The sequence below is a fragment of the Neolamprologus brichardi genome, chromosome 6, assembly GCF_056152115.1.
Source record: "Neolamprologus brichardi isolate AB-2024 chromosome 6, ASM5615211v1, whole genome shotgun sequence".
Classification (NCBI taxonomy): domain Eukaryota; kingdom Metazoa; phylum Chordata; class Actinopteri; order Cichliformes; family Cichlidae; genus Neolamprologus; species Neolamprologus brichardi.
Genome location: NC_142109.1, coordinates 19,160,312 through 19,183,293, shown reverse-complemented (window position 1 = coordinate 19,183,293; position 22,982 = coordinate 19,160,312). Strand labels below are relative to the sequence as shown.

The following is a 22,982-nucleotide window of genomic DNA, read 5'->3' as shown; positions in this document are numbered from 1 at the left end:
TATTGTACTACTTAACATTGATAACATCCTATAATAGGATGGGAGTCTTTTTCAAGTATTTATTTTCCATTTGCCTCAAGGCCTCTTTTTAATTAAAATGAAAAGCAAGATGACATTATGTGTTCCCAAGGGACTTGGGTAGAACTTCAAAGAGGGGAAAAGGGGAAAACTATAAATTCAGGTACTGGCCATTTGCAAGGTACTGTAGCGGCTATCTTACCAACCCTCATCTATCACAGGGAGGCAGCGAATGTTGGTTGTAGCTGGAGGCATTGCATTGTACTGATGGCTTTTAGATATAACACTTCATAAACCTTGGCATCAGTTACGGGAAGTGAATAATGAATTTATTGACGTGAGCAGTTGCTTACACTGCATTACTGGCCATCTAGCTTTTCTTACAGTGTTCATAGTTTATTTGGGAAAAGAAAGAAGTTGAAGGTTGTGGCATTGTGTAACAAAAAATAAAAGCTTAAGCAATCAGTTAATGTAGCACTGCTGTTTGCCTTTAGTGTTGCTGCCTGTCTGTGAGGGTGTGTGTATTGGGGGCTTTAGTGCGGTTGCACAACACTAACAAACAAATGGAGCAAGTCATGTTACGTGTAAATCAGCTGAGTGACTAATGAGATTTTTCCATTTGTGTGCATTTGATTTTGTGCTTCATTTACAACAGGGTGTGGTCCTTTTGACTTCCTCTTTCTTCATTTGACTTCCTCTTTCTTCATTTGACTTTCTCTTTATATAATAATGTATCAAGGTTATGTCATGTCTACAATGTGCCCTTCTATTCAATCTCATCTCATTTCAGCCCCTCCCACCAAGCATCCGAGTTTTATTTCTTAGTGTGTGTTTGGGTGTGGCCTGATCTGGAGTCTTAACTGCCTGCTTTGTTCGCTCGCTATTAAATTTGACTCTGTATGATTTGGTTTTGGAAAAAACAGGGGCGGAGATGGAGAGCAAGCATGTGTGCTGTGTATTTTATGGTGCTGACCTTTTTTAAGCACTAAAAGAGGCTTTCAAAAAGACTTGGCATTTACGCACTGTCTCTGAGGCAGTCCATTACTGCTTCAGCCATGTATTTTATTCATTCTGTTACACAAACATAAACAGGCTAACAATTTAGCTATTAGACATAAAAAAAATAGAAATATCAACCTTGGAACCGTGGAAAGTCAGCATATCAAAGCAAAAAAAAATAATCAACTTCTCTTAAATGCAAAATCATATTTTGATCATTAAAAAAAAAAAACTCCCCTCAAAACATTTTCCCCCAAACTGTATGTTTTACAGGATCCTCTCTCACAAGTAAAAATAAAGTGCTCTGCTATGGAAAGAAGTATTTATAACTAAATTGTAGTTGCTGTGCAGATTTATGTTCTATGAAACAAAATAACTATTAGTGACTTTGTTCATACCAAGGTTGCTTGTTTATGACTGGCTCTGAACTCTATAGCTTTAGCCACTTTGCCTTTGTTAGCTTCTTTAAAATCCACGTTTCCATGTTTCGCTAGGTGGAGGTGATTTAAATGTCTCTTTAGATTTTTTTTTGTTCTGAACATTTGTGGTGGTCCCCCTGTGATTTTGGCAAACCTCGTGTCTTCACTCACAATAAGAAGCCTTAAAGCTAACCACATAGTATCATGTGGTTTGCATGCAACAATTTGCCTACATCACTGTGTGTGTGTTGTACACGCATGAAACAGACCGGCTTGTAATTTGAAATAAGTGAGACTGACTGACTGGTCATCGGCCTCAGTCGATGCTGTAAATTGGCTATTTTTGGTCTTTGGACAGTTAAGAAGTGAAACTCTGGTATACATAATCTTTTAAAGCATGGCACAGCCTTAACTTAAATTTAGTTTTTTCTCCAATCTTTCTGATGGAATGATGTCATCTGATAATGAAGGATTTTTTACTAAATTAAATATATTGGAAAATACAATATAGTGATTATTGACATCATGAGTCTTTATATTAGTCCCGGGCCTGAAAATGGTCAAGTTATTCAAAGCTAACAAAGGTTCAAAGGGGTTGGCAACAAAAAGAATCTGGTAGCCATCCCCGATCGCTGTTACAAATTTCAGGGAGGAGATGAAAATTGTGGTTATGAAATATTTAAACGCATTAAGAAGTCTATATGAGGTTTTTCAAACAGAAAGATCATATCTCCATTAAATCTCAGATGCATTATATGCTGTTAGACACTCTTCTCTGGGAGAACTCTACTAGTCAGCACTGTAGCTCCATTAGCAGGTAGAATAATCGTTATCAACTTGAAGGCCACGTCTTCCATCAAGGATAATGGCCTATCTCACAATTTTAAAGAAAGTGATCAAAAATATAATGGCTTATTCCTTTGCTCTTGCTCCTAATGTTTGCTCGTGTTTCATAACATGAGCCCCCCCACGATACGGATAAGCAGAAGAGATCGGATGGATGGACAGATCGAAGTCCATGGAAAGCAACTATCTTTTTAAAGCCCTGTTGCCTTTTAAAACTGTCAAATTCATTATTAAATAAAAAATCAGCTTGAAAATTAAACACAAAAGTTGAAAAATAAACAGGAACAAATTGAAACATAGATGTAAAGTGTGAATTTGGTTGTTTATAACCCCCTTTTCATATAAAAATGAGTGTGTGTTCATGTGACAAAGGAGTTGTACAATTCTGTGAACGCACACACATTTGCAGTTTGAAACATGCGTATGTGCTCTCTGTCTATCAAAGAATGCTAATGGGCCAAATAAAAGCCTTTGGATCTATAAAAAGGAAAGCAGACCATTAACCCCTCCCCATGTACCAGGTCCACTGGACCAACAGAAACGAGAGCTCACGTCATCCTTCTTTCAGATCGCCCATCAGTGTAACTTGAATCTCAAATGGATAACCGCCACCACACAAGCACACACACTTCCTCATATACACGTGCATTTGCAGACAAGCAATGATAGCATTATAACTTATTACTGAGGACACTGTTTCTGGATCAGCTAACATGATGATCAATAATTATAGATTTTTGTCTGTTTAATGTGAAATTCAAGAACTCGGGTAATGCCAAGGTTTTTACTTGTAAAACAGAGTTGGCTTTAGTGTACTTAGGGAAGGGAAGGTGTACCCAATGAAGGTACACCTCCAAAAGACTGTACATCTTCTGCAATCCAAACAGAACTTGTTAGTAATTTTACAATAGCTCACTGTAACAAAATGCTACTAGTTGTAAATAACCCCCGTCCAGTAAGTATTTCAGTATGTGATACATTTCAAGTAATGAGGCATATATATTTAAAATTACAATAGCAAACCAAAAAGTAAAATTGTATTGTGCAGCAGTTCCATTCCATTTGAGACTCCACAATTTCTCATTTCCTGTTAGGATGTCCTGTGACTGGACAGTAGCAACTATATTGCTATGTAAAAGTTAATGTAGATAATGGAGAAATCATCTCTCGTGAAATAAAAAGATTTTGGTTGAATCCATTTCCTGAAAACTTTATGTACTATGTTTATTTGTAACAGACGGGCAAAGGTAATTGCAAACTTATGAAAAATACAATAAAAATAAACATTTTGCATCTGTTTCATTCTCTTGTTAAGGAAGACCAGCCCACCTTTTTTTAAGATACAATGATTGAGGAAAATCTCATCTGAGGCTTTGAGAGTATGTTTTTACTGAGCGTAAAATCAAACTATAAATTCATAATCAGGCACTCAGAATATAGTATCCAGCCACAGTCTAAAGTATCTGTAACCATAAACTGTTTTAATTTTATGACCATAAATGGTTTGAATAGGTGACCTAGTGAATAGCACGTGCTTGTAATTTCAGTTAAAAACAAGTTTATGCTTGAAAAGAAACCAGAAAAAAATGTACATTACAATTTCAGTTTATTACAATTATTACAACTGTATTATTTTTATTCAAGTGAATCAATTAACAAGGAGCCTTAAATGTCTGTTCAAGGTTCCTTGTTCCAAAAACCTAGATCAGAGTTGTATTATTTTGTTTTGAATATTAGTATAATGGATTAATGATGCAAAAATGTCGAGTGTTCTTTTTACTTGCGTTTACTACAAGTTGTTTTTTCTTCCAATATAAACACTGTTGTTAGGTCAGATTGGGTTCAATCTAAGATCCATATGCTGTTTCCTTCAAAAAAAATAGATTCTCTTATTCCCTTCGTCACCAGCAGAGAGCAGCAAAGGAAACAGAAATGTGCAGTCTCTCTAAAGGCAGCATTGTCATGGAACTAAATGAAGCAGTCAGGTTCAGTGCACCAGTGTTTAAAAAAAAGGAAAACAACATTATTGCAGTTGTGGAGTGATTCAGCAAACCTGTCCCATTCATGATTACTAGAAGAAATAAGTGCTGCTGATGCTGCTGTAGCTGACTGAGTCAGTGAAACCGATCAGGCAGAATGTGTGAACAGAAATAGAGGTGTGAGATTGTGTCCCTGTCACTTGTGCTGAAATTTCAAACTCCTAACATTAGCGGCATTGACAGAGAGAGACCTTGACACCCGTCTGCTTGGAGTGGGCACGCGCACTCACATGCAGGAGCTGTCAACTTCAATTCTATCAGCCACCACTATGGAGGGTGCAATGCAGTTAAGATTCAGACTGACCCACTTTCTCCCGTTTAGGGGGAAGCCTGTAACTTGGTGGTTGGAAGCCGCTGTTCTCTGCTCACTGGTCCCCCTCTGGACTGAGTGGTGTGTCCCATTTGCTCTGCCGGCTCACAGTAGGACAGCCTGTACCCAAGTTCACCCTTTTCATGGTCTCGTCTCATTTTTATTTGAACACTTTTTACGTCATTCTTTTCCATTTTTATTTGGAAAAGTCTGTAGTATGTAATAAAAGAAACTAAACGCATACATCATTTAAACTGCGACAAAATACGAAGTCCTTACAGACTTTATAGATTTATGAACTTGTAAATTGGGGGTTAACCATACCATGACTAGAATATTTACCGTATTTTGACGATTGTAATCCATCTCATGGTCCTTTCTGACCTATTAAATCTTCACTACACATTTACCTCATTCGCTAAGGATGGAGAGCATTTTCACAGCAGCAGAGAAAGTAGCTGTGTCTGCAGCAGTCAGCTGGCTGTTAGCACACAGCCTCCTTAAACCCCTTACACAATGAAAAATTTCCTGTGACTCTGGCTCACATGCACATTAACACTCATGCAAGGACACGCTCGTACACACTCAGAGCCTTTTGTAGCCACATCTGTTCACATGGAGGGTTTTCATGTACATCTGGGATGGGTAATTCCCTGTTTGTGTGTTGAAATATGTGATGAGGATGAGAGTGTGAGTGGTTCTTATGTTCATTTTTCATCAGCCCTTTTCAGTCATCATCCCTCTTGTTCGTGTTTGATAGGACCATACGAGGGGAGGGATACATTTTTTTAGCACCTGTACGTGTGTGTATGCCTGTGTTTTTGTATGAGGACTGAAATCTAGCTGCTGTACAAGGTGGAAGAAAAGAAAACTGAAGAAAGGAAAAAGAGGAATATGCAACAGTTTTTTAAAAATATTTTATTTTTCACTGAATTCGGGTTAACGCTTCTTTAAAGTCTTTTTTTCCATCATTTTGGAGTAATTCGTCAATATTTTTCTGGTTTTTCTTTTAGTATTGGCATAATGCTGATGCAAAACAAGGCCTAATAACTTTTTATAATTTATATAGTATGGCATTTTTTTGACAAATATAAAAAGTGAAGGTGTTTAGTTTGCTTTAGGCAGGATTTATAAACTTTAGCACCAAGGAAAACACACAGAAAAGTAGAAGGGTGAAGTCATGGCCCACGCTGCAGCCCATCTTAAGAAAGCTCGCGAGCTTGAGCAACACCCAGACTACAGAGCTTTGCAGAAAGCCAGGGAGAAGAGGAGACGGCAGCGGGAAAGAGCTGAACGAAAGCGTCAGGTAAAATCTGTCACACGTGGTGTGTATCATGACAATTTCATTACCACATTCTGTGGTGGCCTTATCGTACGCTTTGGTGTTACTGTAGGACAACATGAAAAGGGGCTGTGGGATTTGCACAGATGTGGAGGTGGTTGAAATCACACTAGGTAACGGATAAAGTACAATGTCAAAGAAATAGTACTGTACCACTGTCTACCATAAATAGTATATTTTTTAAAAAGATTTTCACCGTTTTTGTTTTAACCTTCATGGCAATACAAGCCCCTAGCAATACTAGTGCACATATGTTCATAAGTGACCTCGTGTACACAAAGCAGCTGTTAATGAGACATTCATGATAATAAGTAGAGTTTTGATTTTCATCCAGTGTAAGCATATACTTGTGTTGTCCTTCATTACATGACTGACTCCAGGCTAATCTGTGCAAATCCTGTATGGATACAGAGATTACAGCTGGATCTCAATCAATCCAATCTCTGCATGTGGAGTTTGGCAAACAGCTGAATCAGGCAGGAAGACGAGTAAAAACTCAAAAAGTGGAGACTGAAGAATACACACACACACACACACACACACCTGATTATATCAGTAATGCTTTTATGAATGTGTGATGCCTTGTAATATTTTAATATGAGTAACATTATTAAAGAATTATTAATTATTTTTACCAAATAGCATAGTGAAAAGAAAAGTAAAGAAAGTAAAGAAAAGTGCTTTTTGGTCATGTGAACTATTTCAAAATTAAGTAGTAAATGTGACTGGGATACAAAATGCGAATGATCTACACAAAACGAGTTCTGTGTAGTGAAAAATTCTATGTAAGGTTGAAATTAGATTGCTTGTACTAACCGGATCTGACTTGGTCAATTTTTCAGTGGTTTCGGTCAGCCTCCCATATGTCCCGTTATGCATAAGCAACACATGTACAGCAGCACAGCCAAATAGTTGCATACACACTCACAGCCACACACTAACATGTCATTAGTGTTGTAAAGACTCACTTCTTGAGGCATTCTCAATCATCCAGGTAAGTAAATCTCCAAAAGTTGATTCTGTTCATCTGGACGTAGCCAAGGCAAGGCAACAAGGCAACCTTATAAACAGTACTGTTTATAAGGTTGGGGATAAACAGTACCGTCTTTTGGAGGTAAAGACTCACTGTTCACTACCATGAAAAACCTTTGTAACAGCAAACCTAATCAAACACTTAAATCACCACCATGAACATTTATAAGAAAGTAACCAAGGCAAAGGGACTAAAGCTAAAGCTGTCGAGAGCTCAGAGCCAGTCCAAGCCAGCAGCCTCGGTATTTTTTTTTTTTGTTGTTATATAAATCTGTTGCTTTTGTTTGGTAAGGAAAAATATATCAGACATTTCAGTTAATTATTTATGCTTCAGCTAATTTTGCTTTGAAGAAAAGTTATAGTTCTTAGAAAGAAGAGAATCAGAATCATCGATAATCTGTATTACCATGTCAGCATGGAATTGGCCAAAGAAATCTCAATTAGTGCATTTCTTATTTAAATCTTTTTTTATTGTTGTGTTCATTTTTTAATTTTGTCTCAGAATCCTGACCCTTGGTGTTCCTGAAAGCACCGTAGGCCATGTGGTCTACATTCTGAGTGAAACCCTGCTGTTATGCACCCTACCATGAACACACACACACACCCATCAGTAGGTTGTGTCTGGGTGGAACTGAAGGTCTAGAATGGTAAAAATAGCTAAGACAGGAGAGATAGTAAGGGTTAAATGTTTATGGCTGCAGTTGTTATCTTACTGCGAGAGAGGAGAGGCAGCGGAAGAGTAGGCAGGACTGGGCCTTGACCACAGTACATCGTACATTAAGTCAGAGCTAGAGGCTGATGCTCAGTAGCTTGCACTGTGATAAAAGGGAACAACAAGGAAATGTAGTAGAATTAATTAGAAAAGGAAGCAAGATTTGGTAATTTATTAAATATGTTTGAACCAAAGATATGTACAAATTTATTGGACTGTAGGATTAAAGGATGCCAGTAATCAGGAGTGTAGGACTGAGAGATGCAAAGTGAGAAACTGCAAGAATTTGACAAAGTGGCCAAAGAGAGTAAAGAAAGGCGACAATATTCAGGTAAAGCTGGGAATTCTTTTCCTGTCTGAATGGTAACCATGGGAAATGCAGCAACATGTAAGATATGTGGATCAGATAAAGCTTCAAAGACCGTTGGGATTGACTATGCCTCAAATCAACATACTGATTACTACAAGGCTGCTGACACTGGATCTAACGTTGATGATTTACTGGTAAGAGATGGAAAAAGCAGACTTACGTTGTTATAATTTCTTTTTCTGCTAATGTCCTTTTTTGTCAGAAACAAACATGTTTGTTTGTCCTGCATTCAGCAAATGAAAATAAAATAAACAATAAAAGCGAAGGTGAATCAAATAGACCAATACGGCAAGGCTGGGATGGTCCATTTGGTAAAGTAAATCCGTTGGGCATCTTTCTTTGCCTTTAGACAACAATTCTGATGGCAAAAGAACCAAACGGGACAGGCAAAAAAAAGAGAAGAAACAAACATGTTAATGTCTGATGGTTTGTTTGGGATTGTGCGACATTGCACGTGAAGGGTAATCCACATAGGGGGTGTGGTATGATTGTTGACATGCATTGCGAAGTTTGATGACCTTACAAGTTAACGCCCAGTGGTGATTGACTGACACTTTAACACTTTAACCTCGCTAAAAAGAGGTTAGAAACTTGTTGACACTCTCAAGATAATGAAGACGGTACTAATGTTCACATACTGTGATATTCAGCAGTAGGTATATTTTGATTATTCAAATATCAGATGTCATGCAATGAAAAATTCTATTTTGGGCCAAAATCATTACAGAGGTAATGACAGGCCATCGTCAGAAAGTCATCACTTCCTTTGACTTTGTTTTGTTTTTTGTTTTCTGTTTAAATTGGTTGTTAAATTTCTGTTCATTAAGCTGCAGTGATTATGATTGTCTGCAGTAAACAAATGTTAGATGTTTTATTAATATAAGATTTTTTTATAACACTATTTGGTAAGATTTATATTTAATCCAACTCAGTAAAGAGTGCTATTCCTCTTACATTTTTTTAAAGGGCAAGAGGAAAACACAATTTAAATTTAAAACTTAAATTTGCTGTGTACATGCACATAAAGGCAGTCTGTCATTAACTGTTGATCAGGCAGTAACGAACAATTCTAACAAAAAATGAACAAATTTTGAATAAAATGGAAACAAGTCTTACACCAGGAGAACAAGAAATGCTGGAAGGCTTGAGATCAAACAGTAACACAAAATCTAAAAAGTAGGAGCTGGAACACCGGTGATATAAATACACCGAGGAGACTGGCTGATTGGGAACAAGTGGGGCAGTTTAAAGCAGGTGATATTTATCAGTGCAGGACAGACAAAAATGGAGGAAAAAATAGTAAAGACACAAGTAAAACTAAAAAAAGACAGCAGGAATGGCTAAATAAAACAGAAATAAACTTAAGCCTGAACAAAAAAAAACATGACATCAAAATACAAATTTAGTATGACAACCTGATGTAGGGATCAAGGTTAGAATCTCCATGAAATGAATGTAAGTCAACATAATGTCCTCTGACGATGTGGAAACGTGACTCTGTGTATGTGTGCGTGTGCACGCGTGCGCAGCTGCTTTGTGATGGTTACATTTAGAGTAGCCTAGTAGGCCACTGATACTGTACAAGCAGCTATGTAGCCATATAAAAACACATGATTGACCCTTTATTTTATGTTTTAACATTAAAAGAGCTTCAAGGAACAAGCTTATTTAAGTAGAGCATTGGGCATCGTTGGAATTAAAAGAGGTAGATGACTTATAGGTCTGCTTGTAAAACCCATCATGACTGTGTGTGTGTGTGTGTGTGTGTGTGTGTGCGCGCGCGCGTGCACACTGATAAAAATACTGTTTTGTCTGATAAATGGAATGTGGCTAGGGATGGGTATCGTTTAGGTTTTATCCGATACCGGTGCCAAACCGGTACTTTTGAAACGGTGCCGGTGCTTAAACGGTGCTCAAACCGGTGCTTAAAGAATGGAAAACACAAAATTGGTCCAAAAACCTCATGTTCAGCTGTTTTTTTTGTAAAAAGATAGCAATGTTAGCCTTTTCTGCAGCTATAGGGCATATATGGTATCATTCTTGGCTGGAAGCAGTGCTTAAACAATGGAAAAAACACAAACTTTGTCCAAAAACCTCTCATGTTTAACTGTTTTCCACTTTTTCTTTGGTCATTTTAGCCTTTTTGGCCAGGGTGAAGGGAGTATCTGCCATCAAACAAGAAGACAGCCGCATGTAGCTATGATGATGTTTGCTAGTTCACCTTACATGCATTAATGTAATAACGTGGTTAGCCTACTCAACGTAAATTACACACGAATAACATTAAGCTACTCACGCAGAGAAGAACAGCTGCTGCTGCCATCATCATCCTCATCATTTCTGCTACACTGGCAGGGCTAGGGGCCAGGACTGTACTCCTCCAGTTTTTGGGGGATGTTGCTAACTCCGGGTCCGATAACAGGCACCACACCCGCAGTAGATGTGCACGGTGTGAGGTCTCACAGCAAGCTATCAAATACGGCGCATTTCTCGGCTAACGCTATGTGTCGCCAGGTGTTTCATCTGATTCGAGGTGTTACCTCCTTTGCACAGTATCACAGTATCAGCTTAAAGCACTTGTTGCAGGCTGCTGAGTTTGCATCTTTTGCTGTGAAGTACAGCCAGACTTTTGACCGCTTCGCCTTGGGCATTTTTAATCTGTAGCTCTGCTCTAAAAGAACGTACGTACCTGGGCCTGCCTACTATCCTCGGAAACTAAAATGATTGGCTGGAATCCATAGTGTATCATTCCATACCAGTTGGTGGCGGTAATGCACCTTTCAGTAGTTTGCCAACCGCCAATACAAATGTAAGGAAGAAGAAAGTGTACGACAGCTCAAGAAAAAAAAGCACCGAAATTAAGCACCGAAATGTGCGCTGCACATGTGTGCGGTGCCATCATGGCACCGGATACCGGTACCCATCCCTAAATGTGGCCTTTAATGTTGTTACTGTAATATTGCATACATGTGGCACTTTTATCAGAATGACACAGTAACAAAAGAAATTATAAACATTTGCTTATTTACCTGTTATTAATATTACCCTAATTTCTGTTTTATCTCTGTAGTCGGACAGTAACACCAGTTTCCTCCGGGCTGCCAGAGCTGGAAACATTGACAAAGTCCTTGAATTCCTGAAGAACGGGGTTGACATCAACACATGTAACCAGGTAAGAAAACTTAAACAACATCGGATTTTGTTTGAATTCTTGTATGCAGTTACATTAATTTGAAGAGGGGTGATAAACATAAAAACTGTGACAAATTTTCAGGTTTTATGGAGTTCTATTTTTCAAAACTCCATCTTTGTGTTTTTAATTTTAAATAATACTTTTTAAGTTTTTCATTTTTTTGTTAATCTAAATATTTATTACAACTTTCCAGAACTGATATAGCAGTTGTGTGAAATAATATCTAAAATCTGCTGTTTAGTGCTTCAATGCAAGCTACTGTCAAACCTGCTCAAGCTAACCTTCGCCCTGCCGTGTCATGATGGCATCACACAGCGAGTACCTTAACCTGCCATATCCCTTTGCATACTCACAGCTACCCTCATAGCTACAATTACTCCCTTTCCCCCCACCACACCCATTCTTCCCCCCAATCTCAGCAGCTTTTGAAAAGGTCTATGTCTCCCTGACAGCTGTTCTCGTCACCTCCCCATACTCGCCCTGTCCCACATTCCACCGAAGGGGAAGGATTGGAGAGGTTAAAATATTTCCCCCTACTCCTCTCTCCTGTCTACGTCAATGTGATTTACAGCAGTCACAAGACAGCCTAAAGGAGTGAGGCTACGTGAGCGTATGTGTTGTGTGTGTGTGTGCATGCATATCATTATTTTTTACTGTGTCATTGCTTGACTGTTATAGCTGGTTTGCAGCTATAAAAAGCCAACCCGTAGCTCTGCTGTTTGTTATCATGGGCACCATGGGTTCTGTTTTGTGCCCCGAGAGGGAAGCCTGAATATAGAAAGCTGTGCACACTCTAATCTTCACATACACATACACACAGACATGTACGTAGGCACACACACACCTCCTGTCCTGCAACAGGAGAGCCTTGCCCTAATAGGATTTCTCGGTGGTCAGATGATCAAATTTGAGACCTTGTCAAGTGACCAAAAAATGTAAGGGACATTTTTATACATATCCCAGTTATTCCCTCATTATTGTGTGTGTAGAGGCCAGTATACTGTGCAGTGAATGTAATTTTGGACCTAAGCATATTAAATATCTCCCAGCACATATGAACATAAGCTATAGACTGTATTTTATTCCAGTGATGTGTAAGTCAACCAAATTAAAGTTATAACATGCACATAAATGCATTACTTTTTTTTCTCTTAGTGTTTTCAATAGCCAAATTTAAAATAATATAAAATAATGTGTGCATCTTCCCATGTGTGTATTTGTCTCTAATTCTGATTGCACGTGCTTAAATACATAATCATACATTCACCGATTCACAGATCATTTCTACGCTTTTTCCATCTACAGATATATGCTGTGGTGACAGGCAGGGAAGTCTGTTGTGTCTTTACCTTTTTACTCACAAATTTTAAGAGGAAAGACATTGACAGTATGGTTAAGTTAAAGCACACATCACTAGTCTTAATTTCTGCTGAATGTGTATGGCAGCTGATGAGTGATGTCTCTACAATGATTTTGTTAAGTCAAAGCACAACAGGCAGTGACATGACCGTACTGGAAGTGATGGAATGAGCCCAGGATTAATGCTTTTGATTACTGCAGTAAGATAAAAAAAAAAAAAAAAAAATCACAATAATTCTGTGCATAAATGCAAATTTTCTCCAAAGACTTGAACGAATCACGGAAAAGCATCATTATCACAAAGCCATTATCTGAAATAATGTCAAATAATGAGTCATTAGAGTTAGTAGTCTATTGACAAGAGACAGATAATGTGACATTGCAGTTGAATAACCCAATTTCCTTTTGCTTGTTTTAATGTGTTTCCGATTACTGTTCACAATGTAATCAAATACAGAAACTGTATCTTAGCATTTTATCATGTTTAATGTTATTCATGGTTTCTTTAAAAAGTCTATCCATCCACAAAACACCAAAAGAATCTGCAAATGTCACACACTAAGTCATGCACATATTTTGAGTATCGCCCTTGGTGCTATATTCATTAATAACTGAAGAGTAAAAACCTAGAAAGCACGAAGAGAGTGGCAAGGGCCAGAAACTGGCGCCAAGGGCAGAAGGCTGCCCAAGTTAGTAGAAGAGAGAGTGAGAGGTATATTCCTAGCTTGCCAAAGCCACTGTCATACTATGATTCTCCATTGCACAGATTGTATGAATGAGATGTATAAATAAAGATGTAATGTTTTTTACAGATGATGTTTGTTCTTCCAGTTTTTAAGCATGGTGTGTTTGAGTTTTAGGATTTCAAAAGAGAATGAGTCACTACAGCTTATTCTACATTTTAATACAATATGCCTATGTGCTTGTATTTGCGTGTTAAGAGTGTGTATAAGAACTGTTTCGCTCTTCACAATTAAAGGCCAGATTTCCCTTCTAATCTACTTAAAATTTTAATCCTTGGTGAGTAATATTACTCTTTACTTTAATCCGCATGCATTTACATTATTTACTCCAAAATCTATCCCACTGTGACATTTATGACATTTACATTATTTCCTCCAACATCTTTCCCCTGTGACATTTGAGACAATAAAACGGCACCAAGTAAGCATGGTTGTTTATACCATGTGTGCTTATAACAAAGGTCAGCGGTCAAAGCAGCTTGAATGACAATCTGCGCTGGATGAAGCTCAACATTTTGTCTCCTGCTAGGGGAAGCAACAAAGTGCCAGGGATCACGATGTCCATTAGCTAAATGAAGCTTTTAGGAACAACTGAGCTCAGAGGGAAAGGAGATTTAGATCAGTTTGTGTGACTGTGTGTGTGTGTTGTAGGGTTTTCTTGTCTCTCCTGAAATACATAATGGCTGAAATGTGGCTGAAAGTATCATTATTTTTGCAGTGTCAGTGAGTCTATCATTTCAGAACTGAAGTATAACTGAGGCTGGACTTTCTGCTTCTCAAATGTCAGCAAAGAGCATCTGATATAGCCTAGACTATTTTTTTTCTCTTTTCATTCGTTGCCAGTTCAGTGGAAAAAGTCACAGATGGACTAACTGCATACTGATTTAAAATATACTGAAGTGATGATGATATTAGACGCTTTGGCCATGCGACCGGACAAACAGGATATGCAGTGTGATTATGTGGAAGTGATAATGACAATTAAAATCAATCATGATTAAAATCAGCAAAAACATATTAAAATTTAAAGTCTTTACTTATCAAAAGTGAGTGCTTGCTATGATGAGTCAGTTGCAGACCTTGCAGACCTGCGTGATGATGATTTAAGTGTTTGATTAGACTTGATTAGACCGTGAGGAGCTTTCACACTTTAAGCGACTGTGCTGTGAGAGCATGTGTGACTATTTTAGCGTGATGCAGTGTGATCAACTCATAATCGGACATACATGAAACTGATTGAGAATGTGTCATAGACTGTCGATCGGTGGATCTCTGCAGATTTGATTAGGACACATAACAGACACTGGACTAGTGCCATTTGTGCCGCTTTACTCGTAGCTCATTAGAAACCGTTTGCACAAACTGAAGGCATTTATGCCTTCTTAGGTTTTATGGATGTACCATAGTGATACGAACTATGTGTCATTTTTCACTCTTTTTTAAGTCATGTTATAAATCACTCAGCCAGACAGTCACTGATATACTTTGGCCTTGAGGAATGCCCCCCCCCCCCCTTTTTTTTTAAAGGCTGACATTTTCAGTTGCTTCTAAATATGATTATCTATGTTTGGATGTGTGTTTGGGTTCCCTCTATGACTGTGCAGAAATATGACACCCCCCTTGGCTGTTTGGCATTTAGCAACTCGCGAGAAAGAAAGAGAGGGCGTGTTTCTATTTGTGTGTGAATGTATATGCATGATGTACATGTGCTATGGAGGGGAAAAGGCAATGACAGAGGGGTTAGCAACAGCTCCTCTTTTATATCAGTGCCCAAAAAGCCTCCAGAGCTTAGAGGCACATTTCCTGGATGTCATTCATCTGAATTAGCCTGCAGGAAGAGGACAGAGCACATAAACCTAGAAAGCTGGTTCTAAACCAGTATAGAGGAAGCAGGAGGTGGAGGACTGGTTGGAGTTCCATCACCAAAGACAAAAGAAAACAGAGCAAAGGATTCATGAAGGCACAGAATACCCAAAGGAACGGGCATTTTGAAAGATAAAAAAAGAGCAACATTTCAAAGATCCAAAGCACAGGATGGAAGAAAAGGAGGACGAGGTGAATGGTTTTTGTTTTGTTTAGGGTTTGTTTCTGTGTGTAAATGTCAGCGTCAGAAGAGGTGCTGTGAGTTTTCAGGTGGGGATAAATCAGTTGTGTTGTAAGTGTTGGAGTGCAACATTTGAGGTCTGCTCTCCTCTTGTGCTGCTATAGTTCCTGTTGATAAGCCTGAGGTGAGGCCTTTGTTATGAGCGAATTGAACTGTGAAAAATCAGCCAGTTTTTTAACCCAAATAGTTTTTCTTCTGTTTCCATTCTTAAATGTCAATCTCTCCAGCTGTGAATGAAATGAATGCTATAAATCATGTACAGTATAATGCAATGTCAAGTTGGATTATACCCTCATAAGTGACTATAAACTTAATCAAGATTTTTTATTGTTGCCAATATTACAAAAATTCACACTTGTACTGTAGTTTTCCTTTTTTGCAGGAGTATACATGATTGCATTAGATTGTTATTGAGCCAATTTCCAGTAAATATCGCTTTATGTCCTGTAATATTGGTATGCCTTATCTTTGATACAGGGGTGTTGTAATATGATTCCCTGAGCACCATGCAGTTTCATTTCTTCTTCATGGGTTTTCTTGAAATCTTCTCTTGTTTTCTGTTTAGAATGGTCTCAATGCGTTACACCTGGCGGCTAAGGAGGGGCACAAGGAATTGGTGGAGGAACTGCTACAGAGAGGAGCATCTGTTGACTCTTCCACCAAGGTACACACATGATTTAGCTTTATGGGGAGTTTAATTAATATAATTCAGTTAATATAATTGTTGCTTTAATCGCTCACTATATATCTAATGGCTTTTTCTTTGGCTCGCATTGGCAAAGATAAATTTTTAAAGATAAAGCTACATTTTTAAAAGAGAAAAAAGATAAGAAAAGTATTTTAACCAAAGGAGAAAGAAGGCGATGAAATTAAATAAGTTGTAAAATACCATAAAAATCATTCCTTCTTTAGTGAATTAAGGAGCCATTGGGGTGGATATGAGGGTGATTTAAGATGATTATGAGAGTTTGATTGTTTGTTTCCTCAGACATTCAGTTTTATAAAGTATTAATAATTGTACCATATATAAACTTAGCACAACGAGTCAGGAAACTTTCGATTGGCTGATTACTTGTTTGTTGTAACAATGTTTCTTGGCAGTAAATGTTGGAAGCCCTGTTTAATTTTTTTCCATTAAATGGTGCCACATTGGTAAGGAAAATGCATTTGTGGGTTGAGCAGCAGAGTTGAGTGTGTGGGTTGCGCCCATGGAAAACCTCTCTGCTAATCCCAAACAGCTTCTTCTACTAATGACTTATGCTTTGTGTCATTTATTGGATTGGCTAATTGAAACTTATTGACAATCAAACAATTTCCTATAGCATATACCAGCTTTGTCCTACACTGCTGTTGAATGGCAACCTACAGTAATGTGTGAGGTGCAATGGAGGCAGTGCAAGGCTGTTGTGGCTGTGCAAGGTTCTTCCAGATGTTACAGGGGCCTCTGTTGTTAAATTATTATTATTATTATTATATGGCCAATATGTTTTGTATACTCAACTCTGCTGCTCAACCCTTTCCAACAGTATAAGAGTTATTGCCAGGAAGCATTGTTACAGCAAAGAAATAACCAAAAACACTTCCTTACTTTTTGTGCTAAGTTTAGATATTGTACCATTCAGTCGGAAGGAGTAGGAGAAGGCGAGAGTGAATGTGTAGTGCGCTTTTTGGCAAGCTGCTTGTTATGTGAGTCTGTGACTGCCTCATGACTCAGGCTCAACAGCTAGCAGCAGTGAACAGCTGACACAGAATCTATCACTCTGCTGTTTGTGTCCTTCGAGTGACTTGAATACGTTTCTTAGAATTAAACCCAACTTTTACATCCTAAACATTAAAGCAGAAATGAAATGTTTGCATAATTTGATTTTAGCCCTGTAACACCAAGTGTATCATATTTGATATATGAGTTTTGTGAGTTTTTGAGACTCACAAAAAGTCGCAGGGGAAAAAATGACAAAAATAAATACAAATTAAAACTCATGTATATTTTTTTATATGTGTCAAACATTTCAATAAACATTCATTTTCAAAAATCTGAATTTTCTGAAATTTTCAGGGTTCATACTTTATATAATTAATGAGGGAGGTAAGAGACAGATATTTGGTTGGTGATCTTAACCGTGTTTTCTCTTTTCAGAAAGGAAACACTGCCCTCCATATTGCCTCTTTGGCTGGACAAAAAGAAGTAGTCAAATTGTTGGTGTCAAGAGGAGCAGATGTCAATTCTCAGTCACAGGTGAGAATTAACAAGAACTTTTACAAAATGCATCAGCATGCAACAAAAGCAACAAGTATATGATGTGGTTTTGTTTTTGCCTGTATATCTCTTCAGAATGGCTTCACGCCACTCTACATGGCGGCTCAGGAGAATCACTTGGAGGTCGTGCGATACCTCTTGGAAAATGAAGGAAATCAAAGCATTGCAACAGAAGTATGTTTTTCTTTCATATTGTTATATATACAATTATTGAAGGTAAAAACAATATGTAATATCTTGCCTATTTTCTTTCATTTTCTCTATGAAGCGTGTAACCATTTAACTTTTTTTTTCCCCTTTGCTCCTCCAGGATGGCTTTACTCCACTTGCTATTGCTCTTCAGCAAGGGCACAACTCAGTTGTCTCCTTGTTGTTGGAGCATGACACTAAGGGTAAGGTACGCCTTCCAGCCCTGCACATTGCTGCCCGCAAAGACGACACAAAGTCTGCTGCACTGCTGCTTCAGAATGACCACAACGCTGATGTCCAGTCTAAGGTGAGGGAGGGCAACAGGGACAAGTTACATTTTATTGTTTGTGGGTTCCTTAGGGAACAATAATAAAACGGACAGACCAGGCCTCTCTGAAAATGCTGTATTGTACAGGTCCTTATTTTTTATTTTCAAACTGTGCAACCTTATAAACATGCTCAGTGTTTTAAATAAAAAAAAAAAATACTGAGTGTTTCCCCTAACAGCCCTTCACCCTATTCCCCTTTTCTCTCTCTATGCATCTTAACCAGATGATGGTCAATAGAACCACAGAGGTATACAGACTTATCACCTCCTCCTTTGATTCTGAATTTTGTCACTTCCAACCATTTTTTTCAGCTCTTTTGTTTTGATCTTGTCCGTACTTATTGAGGACTTTTGTGACATAGGGATACCCTGCATGCCGGAGTTTGCTGTACTAGTCACTGCATGGCTGACAGTAAAACACAATGTGTTGTATTGATAATCCCCAGAGAATGTCAGTTAATTACTGATCATTTATTTTATAGATTTTTGTTGTTATTTTTAATTGATAAGTCATTGAAATGTATTATGTTTACGAATTTTATACTGAACTGATAACCTGAAAGTAAAATCAGCTTTTTCTTTTACTCCTATCTTTCTACACATAACTCCGCGCATGTGTGTTCTTGTGCATGTTGATTTACTTCTCTGAAACACTTTGATCTCTGATCTTTAAGTAAACTTTGTTTCTTAATTAAATTGCACCATGTCTATCAGAATGGGAAGGTAAGGAGTAAACCGACCTGCAATTGTGTACTATGAAAATTTATATATATAGCTAATATATAAATGTTCATTTGTCCACCCAAGTAGAAACACATACTTGTGAGCGTCCATAGTGTTGCTTGGTGCTTATGAGTTATGTTTTGTCCTTTATTTCAATATATTTATGTATCCAAAAAACCAAGTTGATTCACCCTTAGTTATTTTTAGTAAGCATGGCTGAACTTGAGCAGTTTTGCATGTATTATCTATTGAATGTGCTATTTTGGGATTTGCTCATTTTTATGCTCCTTCTTACACAATGTTTTTCTTTCAGCACGCTCTTTCATCATATTACTACTTCAGCAGAGTCTGCTTCAGTAGAGTCTATTCCTGTATCTAACAATGAAAAGTCTTTCTTTCTTACTTTCTTACTTTCTTTTGTTCACTTTGATTTTACTTTTTTCCTTTTCGTGATGAGCTGTTCTGCACTCTCTAACCTCTTTTCCTTTCACTCTGTCCCTCTCTATTCTCTCCTTTCCTATCAGAGTGGTTTCACCCCTCTGCACATTGCGGCTCACTATGGTAACGTGAATGTCTCCACCCTGTTGCTGAACAGAGGAGCTGCTGTTGACTTCACAGCCAGGGTACAGCCAAATTCCTACTGTGTGGCTGTTTTTGACTTTGATCATTACAGCAGGGCATGTTATTTACCATCGTAGTGTTCACTTCTAATAAGCCTTTATTAATACATTTACCTCTAGCCCATTAAATGTTACATTTCTTCCTGTATGTTTGTAGCTAAACTACTTTGCTAAGACTTTTACATGCTGTAGTTTTTGATGTACCTTTGTTTCTGTATCTGCCTTGTCAGAATGGAATAACACCTCTGCATGTTGCCTCCAAGAGGGGCAACACCAACATGGTGGCCCTGTTATTGGACCGAGGTTCTCAGATAGATGCTAAAACAAGAGTAAGACTCAGCTTTTATTAAAACCATAGTGACCAATAAATAAGTGGAATCAACAACTTTCCAGGTCCTCTTTCTCAAAATCTTTAAACTGGATTAATGTGTGCGTTTGCTTGTGCATATGTCATTGTTCCAAAGGATGGTTTGACGCCCCTGCACTGTGCAGCCAGGAGTGGACATGATCCTGCAGTTGAGCTTTTGCTGGAAAGAGGAGCCCCCATCCTAGCTAGAACCAAGGTTAGCATATTTGCACTAGTATATCATTTATCATTTATACAATATGAGTACTATTGTTCCTTTTTATATGCCTTTGGTTTTCATCTCTGCTACTATTCTTTAAATTGTTTGCCTCCATATAGAATGGACTGTCTCCACTGCACATGTCAGCCCAGGGAGACCACATAGAGTGTGTAAAACTACTGCTGCAACACAAGGCGCCTGTTGATGATGTCACACTCGACTACCTTACCGCGCTGCACGTCGCAGCTCACTGTGGCCACTACAGAGTAACTAAGCTCCTCCTGGACAAGAAGGCCAATCCCAATGCGAGAGCACTGGTAAGAGTATAAAGAAACAATAAGAGAAGCACCAAAACTGGTATTAACAGAAATTATCATGATATTTACTGATGCACATATTAAGATAAAAAGAGTGACACTATGGATCGTGAATATCTTGCGATTTACTAGTATGCGTATTTATATATTTATATTTCCATATTCTTTCATATAAAATGTTCCTGAGGAATTTCAAACTGCCAACTTGGATTGTGAAGTCAGCATTGATGGTCTGAATTGGAAATCTGACTTGAGGGGCAGATACAGTTAAAAGATTCTGACTGTGAACACGTATTCTGACTTTTCACCTTCAAATTAAACGCCTCTTTGGTTTGGAAATGGTCAGAATACAGTTAGTTTTAATGATATATAGGAGTCCTAACAGTAGTAAGCATAGGGTTAATCAGATTATCAGGGGTCAGTTGACCCAAAAAGTTTAATAACTCCTGAAATATAAAATAAGGTTATAAAATATAAATACTCCAATGCTACCTTTTTACTATAGAGACATGCATATTCCTGCTAATTTTTCTCTTATTGTCTCTGCCAGAATGGTTTTACTCCTCTCCACATTGCTTGTAAGAAAAACAGAGTGAAGGTGATGGAGCTGCTTGTCAAATACGGTGCCTCCATACAGGCAATTACTGAGGTGAGATTGTTTTGGTGTGTCAGGATTTCATGGATTAGCACAGTATACTTTGTTGCTAACATTGTTCTAAATTTGCATTTAATGCTTCTCCTTGTTGTTACTGCATGTCTCTGTTTTCATTATTGCAGTCTGGTCTGACTCCCATCCACGTAGCTGCTTTCATGGGTCACCTCAACATCGTTTTACTTCTACTGCAGAATGGAGCTTCTCCTGATGTTCGTAACATCGTAAGTAGTAATTTCTTTTATCAGGTCAGCGATCAGCAGTCGGAAATACACATCACAAAGTAAACACACATTTCATTTGTTTCAGTGCAAACACGAGAAAAAATGTACCCGTTTCTGGTGTACTTTTTGTGTTTAGCACCAGGGTTTTAATAGTTTTGCAATTTTCATTAGTTTTTATTTTTATTTAGTTTTGACTTCAGCTTTTCAATTTTATATTAGTTTTAATTAGTTTTTACCAATTGTTTGCTAGTTTAGTTTATTTTTTTTTATTTTTTTTAAATCCTTAGTTTCAGTTTAGTTTTGATTAGTTTCAGTTATAGTTTTAGTTGTGTTTGCAATAATTAAGTGTAACAAAATCCCAGTTTCATCATATCAGTCATGCTCTTCTGCTCATCCTTGGGTATGTTGCTATTCCAGCTACCATACCCTGCACCCTGGACAGGTCGCCTGTCTGTCACAGGACTAACACGCAGAGACAGACAACTCACATTTCCACCTATGGGTTCTTTAAATAAATAAATAAATACATAAATAAATAAATAAATAAATAAAGGCAGATGAACAACCATTGATACCAGGCAACTATAAAATTTATATCTTGGCCCCAATGAGACTATTAACTCTTGCAGCATCGGGTGTTCGTAATTTTGGTTCAAGTGAATTGATAAACTTTTTGAAGGTAATTGACTCACACAGTTGTGTAGATATCCCAGTCCTGTTGTCTCGGGATGCATCATGCTGCCTTGCCTGGGGTTAGCTTCTGTTTTCTGGAGATGAGGGTTTAGTGTGCTCCCTTACTTTCTCAAGGTAAGCTAGGTTAGCCTTCTTGTGTGAGCTTTTCAAGTGCACTTTAAGGTTTGTGGGATTTTTTTCCCTTTAGAAATGTCCCTCATAATTTGTCTCTTTCCAGTACAAGACACTTGCTTTATCCAAAACACAGTCATATTCAAAGTAATCCCAAATTGGACTCTGGCGCTTTCTCCCGACTTTTCCTGACATTATTCTGCGCGTGGACGGAGCAGCAACACAGACGACTCGACTAACGTACTGCCACCTGCTGGCATAATGAGACACAGCAAGAAAAAAATCTGTAAACTAAACTTCATTTTCACCCTTGACTATTGTATGACACGCACACATCAATGAAAACTAAACACATTTTTGCTATAAATTCAGTTAATTTTAGTTAGTTTTGTGAACACTCATTACAGTTTTAGTTAGTTTTCCTTTTTTTGTTTTTATTTTTATTTCTGTTAACGAAAATGTTTTTTCACTTCTAGTTTTCGTTATTTCGTTAGTTTTCATTAACGATAATAACCTTGTTTAGCACAGTGTCCTAAAGCTTATAAATCTTCTGCCTTTGCTTATCAGCGCGGTGAGACAGCTCTCCATATGGCAGCACGAGCAGGACAGATGGAAGTGGTTCGCTGTTTGCTGAGAAATGGAGCGTTGGTGGATGCCATGGCCAGGGTGAGTCAGCTGTAAACATTAATCACTCTTTCCTTCTGTTTACAGTAAATTTCTATATTTCAAGCACTGGTTTGAATGCCTGATGTCACCTGTCCCAGCTCTGGCTACAACATCACTGTTCATTCTAATTTTACTGCTTTTAAATGACTG

At 37.9% G+C, this 22,982-nt stretch overlaps 1 protein-coding gene across 1 annotated transcript in view; it reads left to right on the top strand.

Moving 5' to 3' along the window:
* The window catches only part of ank2a (ankyrin 2a, neuronal), an 82,263-nt gene that overhangs the window by 8,908 nt on the left and 50,373 nt on the right, over positions 1 to 22,982 (top strand). Inside the window, exons 2-13 of the mRNA XM_087841787.1 lie at positions 11,158 to 11,259; positions 16,052 to 16,150; positions 17,624 to 17,722; positions 17,819 to 17,917; positions 18,054 to 18,239; positions 19,508 to 19,606; positions 19,834 to 19,932; positions 20,068 to 20,166; positions 20,289 to 20,486; positions 21,037 to 21,135; positions 21,264 to 21,362; positions 22,734 to 22,832. Coding sequence (XP_087697913.1) covers positions 11,158 to 11,259; positions 16,052 to 16,150; positions 17,624 to 17,722; positions 17,819 to 17,917; positions 18,054 to 18,239; positions 19,508 to 19,606; positions 19,834 to 19,932; positions 20,068 to 20,166; positions 20,289 to 20,486; positions 21,037 to 21,135; positions 21,264 to 21,362; positions 22,734 to 22,832 — 1,377 coding nt within the window. The remainder of the gene's footprint in view (positions 1 to 11,157; positions 11,260 to 16,051; positions 16,151 to 17,623; positions 17,723 to 17,818; positions 17,918 to 18,053; positions 18,240 to 19,507; positions 19,607 to 19,833; positions 19,933 to 20,067; positions 20,167 to 20,288; positions 20,487 to 21,036; positions 21,136 to 21,263; positions 21,363 to 22,733; positions 22,833 to 22,982) is intronic.